Source organism: Prionailurus bengalensis, chromosome D4, assembly GCF_016509475.1.
Source record: "Prionailurus bengalensis isolate Pbe53 chromosome D4, Fcat_Pben_1.1_paternal_pri, whole genome shotgun sequence".
NCBI lineage: Eukaryota > Metazoa > Chordata > Mammalia > Carnivora > Felidae > Prionailurus > Prionailurus bengalensis.
In genome coordinates, this window is record NC_057359.1 from 49,107,679 (window position 1) to 49,112,279 (window position 4,601).

The 4,601-nt window shown below is 44.9% G+C and overlaps 1 protein-coding gene across 1 annotated transcript; it reads right to left on the bottom strand.

The window, feature by feature from the left end:
- Positions 1-546: 546 nt before the first annotated feature.
- On the bottom strand, positions 547-4,089 carry TUSC1 (tumor suppressor candidate 1). Its single transcript, XM_043565242.1, has one exon. It carries the CDS (start codon positions 3,501-3,503, stop codon positions 2,886-2,888), a length of 618 nt encoding a protein of 205 aa, XP_043421177.1. The 5' UTR covers positions 3,504-4,089; the 3' UTR covers positions 547-2,885.
- Between the last annotated feature and the right edge of the window lie 512 nt (positions 4,090-4,601).

Here is a 4,601-nt window from a genome sequence, read left to right on the forward strand (position 1 = left end):
GCAAACGTATGTCTAAGACTAAGTAAGAAAAAACATGTTTTCCAGTATTATTCAGTTATAAATATTATAAATATGTTCAAGAAGCTTAGCAAGGACAGATTGTTCCATGAAGTACTCATTCCATATTACTTTGACTTCAATCCTAATTTTTTACAGAGAAAACGATAAAGTATAGTTTTGTGAATAGCAGCCATAAAAAATGGTGTTAAAAAAGGTCTATCTTGTGGCACCGGGGTGGTTCAGTTGGTGAAGCGTCGGACTCTTGATTTTGCCTCAGGTTACGATCTCACAGTTAGTGGGATCGAGCCCCACATCTAGCTCTGTGCTGCCAGCATGGATCCTGCTTGGGATCCTCTCTGTCCCTCTCTGTCCCTCCCCTGCTCGTATACTCTAAGTAAATAAATAAACTTAAAAATTTATTTAAAAAAAACGCCTATCCTTCTTACTAAATTTGTTTGCTAATGCGACATATTTTTGTTGCTCATTTCTATAAATTATAAGCCCTCTTCGTTGCACAGCAAATTATGAAAATAAAACGTCAAGGTATGATAATCTGAAGTTTTAGTTTATTTTAGATTGAAATAGATCCTAGATCAAACTTTTCTAAAATCAACTTTACCCATTTCTTGAGTAGGCACATATTTTGATATTACAAAACATCTTTTATACTGTTACATGATGCTTTATTAGTTATCAGCAGAGAATTTCAACAAAGTTGAAATATGTATTAGCCTCAACCCATCTTCTGGGGCATTTTGGTTTCAGAATGTTTTCAGGAATTATGCTCAAAGTTGTCCTCACTTTTGTGTACATGTGCCTCATTATTTTACACATTTTTTTTTCACCACACTTACATCGTACATGATTTTAAGACAAAAGGTGCTTAAAAACTATGTAAGTAAGCTAAACATTTTGCTTGGTTGTTGAATATTCCTAATTTTGCTACAAGTGGAAAATAGTTTTGATGCATTATTCCCTTAGTATATAGGGCTTTATCTCCTCTATTTATTTACAAGGAGTGAAAACTGTCAACTCAGTGAAAGAATATATTTCTCTGCTAATATAAAATCATATAGGAGCAAAATACAGAAGGCAAAGTGTCAGTACAATATGCATTTACAACTTTCACATTTTAGATTATAATTCTCATTGATAGACCACTTATTTTGAAGCAGGCATTTTACATATAACATCTCAATAAATGTTTTATATTTTGAGGTAGATGTTATGTTCGTTTTAATGATGAGAAAACTAAGGCTTAGAGAGATTAACTAATCTAAACCCAAAGTCACAGTTAAGTAGCAATAGGGATAATAGGCTTTTTTCCTATTCTTCAATACCTCCTGACTCCTAAAACTATTTTCTTTCTTTCACTATTAGAAAATAAAGTAAAAGTGACAAGAGATACTTTTCATGTACCTACCTATTCTCAGCAAGATTCTTCTCATATTTTTCGGCTCTATGGGAAGATTTTAATATTCACAACTAAATATCAACTACCTTTAACCAAACTGCACAAAAAGTCTTCAAAACCCAGGAATAGGAAAATCAAAAAACTACTTTTCTTGGTAACTTTTTTGGCAACATATGTAATATATTTGAAACTTTTAGGATATCTCACAAATAAAACAACTCTACCTTATGACTTAATCTCTAGCTCTAACAAAAACTTCCCATTTTTTTTTTCTTCAACTGATGTTTTCCATCACTTAAACACTGTATTATACCTATGATTTTTCTGTGGTACAATGGTACCCTCTTCACTACTTAGTCAGCAAGTGCCTACCCAATAAAATGCAAAAAAGTGAAATTAGAACTTTCGTTGTTAAAATCAGCCTTTTTTTTTTTTTTTTTTTTTGCTAATGAAACCACAATTGAGACTAAATCGCTTTGGAGCCTTCTGATACACAAATAACTTACAACTTCTTAAAATTATTAAATGAAGAAGGCAAAGTCGCTGTTCACCGACTATGCTCTAGTGCCTAAAATGTAATAAAAATTAGATTATCTAATCTTTATTTGAAACGATCACTTACATAAAGTGAAAACGATAGCTTACAACAAATAACTAGTCAGTAAAACGTAAAATTTATACAGATCATGTATGTTTCTTAAACATGTGTAAAAACCTAACACTTCAAATAATAGTTGTGGGATGTTTCTCGGTAATTTTAATGCACCAGACTTATTTACCAATTTAAAGGATCACTTATAGGCATATACTTTAAAAATTCCCTGGGGGTAAACATATAGGTATATAATAGATGTTTAAGGACTAGAGCAGGGGCAGACATAGAGTTCCTAAGTAATAAATATCACTTTTTAAATAAAAAGGTGGTACTTTATAGGATATCCAAGTAATACCGACTTATGAAAGCAAGTGTTGGCCACATAAATGATAACGGCTGGAGGTTTTAGGGGACTTAAATATGAACAACAAATTCAACCAACTCTAAACGCATTATTCATTCCTCAAAGAACCAAAAAAAAAAAAAAAAAAAAAAGGAACAAGAAAGAGAAAAACCCAAAACAGAAGAGGTCCTCACAGCCCTTGAAAAGTTCAGGCATTGGGAAGTGTTGACTGGCACCCGTTTCTTGTTGTAAAACCCGCCCCTCCGTTTCTAGGCCTCAACCCATGGAAACCACCAGGCGCAGGAAGCAGGTGCTCTGCAGGGTTGGGGAGGCTCCAGGGGGCCACGCACCCTCTCAACCTTAGCGGATGGACGCCAAGTCCAACTGGGCAGCGTGGGGCGGCAGGCGGGAGGCAGCTGGCGCAGAGGTCCAGTCCCGCGGCGCAGGGCCCCGGGCGTTGCTAGGCGGGTGAGCCGCGGGCGAAGAAGGAGGGGCCGCGCGAGGCTCCGCCTCTCGCCGGCCGCGGCCTCCGGCTACAGCCAGGGCTCTGGGGGATCCGGGTCCGGAGCTCGCAGGCCCGACTCCAGTGCGCGCAAAGGCGACTCGTCCTTGTCGCCACGCGGGCGCGGCCCCCGCTGCTCAAGGTGCAGCTGCAGCAGGGCCCGGCGGTACATGGCCTCCAGCTTCTCGAGCCGGGCTCTCAAGGCCCTGGGGCTGCCAGGCTCGTCCTCCAGGCCGCCGCCTCTCGCCCTCCGGTTCGTGCCGGCCTCCTCGGGGCCCGGGGTGGCCCCGGCCGCCCCGTCGCCGCCCTCGCCGGGAAGCCGCAAGGCCTGACGGAAGAGGCTGCGGTTCTCGCGCTTCAGCCGCCTGTTTTCAAGCCGCAGCCGGGCGTTCTCCTCGCGCAGCCGCGCGTTCTGCCGGTCCCGCTCGTCCCGCGCGCGGATGGCCTCCAGGTGGCTCGCCGCCAGGTCTGCGAACCGCTCCTCCAGCTGCTGTCGGGCGCCGCCCGCACGGCCTCGCCAGCCCACGCCGCCTCCGATGCCGCTACCCCCACGAGCCCGGCCCGGGCGGCCCTGCCCGCGGCTGTCCCCGCCGCCGTCCCCGCCGCCGCAGCTCCCGCGCCTGGTGGCGCCACCACGCATGCGCCACATCGGTTCTGTCCCAGCCGCGCCGCCTGCGCCGGGGGCCGAGGGGCCGGCGCCGCGGCGCGGGCGAGTTCGGGGCCCGGCGGGGCGGCCGGGGCCACAGCGGAGTTGGAGAGGAGGTGGCGGGCGGCGGCTGCTGGCTTGGGGCCAGAGGGGGCCGGGAATTTGCCCGGCCTGAGGCGTGTCTTGTCTCCTGCGGTGGAGCTGCCCCCTGGGCCTGCGATCCGCGGCCAGCTCACACACAATGCCCCCGGGGAGCGCTTTGCTGCTCAGCCCTCTGGCAGAGCGGGGGGGAAAAGCGTGTAGCCTCAGCTGGGTTCTGCTGGGCGCTTCCGTGCAGGCCTGGGCACTGCAGGAACCAGCCGGCCTCGCCCTGCAATCCAACGCAACCACCAGTGGTTACCTTCCTCTTGCACGACAGTCTCAAAGCAAATAATAATAATAAAATGGTGAGTCTGAAACAGACATGGGCAAGTTGAAAAGATGTAACTACATTTAGAACACAGCGTTTTAACCCTCCTCTAAGGCCAATAAGCATTCAACGGAATTGAGTGAGCACCTGTCATAAGGACCTCAAGTGGGAACAGGCATCTCTCAAAACAATATAGGCTAGTCCCAATTTGTGAACAGCCAGTACTCCACACTGCAAATTGTTTGCAACTCTATAGAAACTAGGTTATAATTAGTTGTTTTGTTCAGGCAGGGCCACAAAACCTAGGAAACTCCAAATGTGCTTTCTATTCTTTCAAGAAACTGAATACGAAGTAAGTTCCAAAATACTTGGTGACAGGTGGATACAATTTACTGAATTACATTCCTTAGTTTCAAGGGACTCAAATTGTAAAATAACTGAATCATTGCAAAGTAAATTCCGGAAAAGACGCTGATGCCAGAATCTCATGGCAGAGAGAGGTGGTAGCAAGAATATTTTCAACAAGATCTCAGGTAAGTCTTAGATGCACTGAAGTCTTCAAACCATTGGAACATGTAGATTAACAAAAAGAGCATACATGACACATTTACAGAGCTGGGGTTTTCACTGAACCGCACAAATAAAAATAAATAAGTAACAGGGGAAAATAGTTAATCAAGTTTTTGTAATTG

Bases quoted from the DNA above. Each gene is read 5' to 3' on its own strand.
- TUSC1 (XM_043565242.1), bottom strand. From the start codon at position 3,503: ATGTGGCGCATGCGTGGTGGCGCCACCAGGCGCGGGAGCTGCGGCGGC.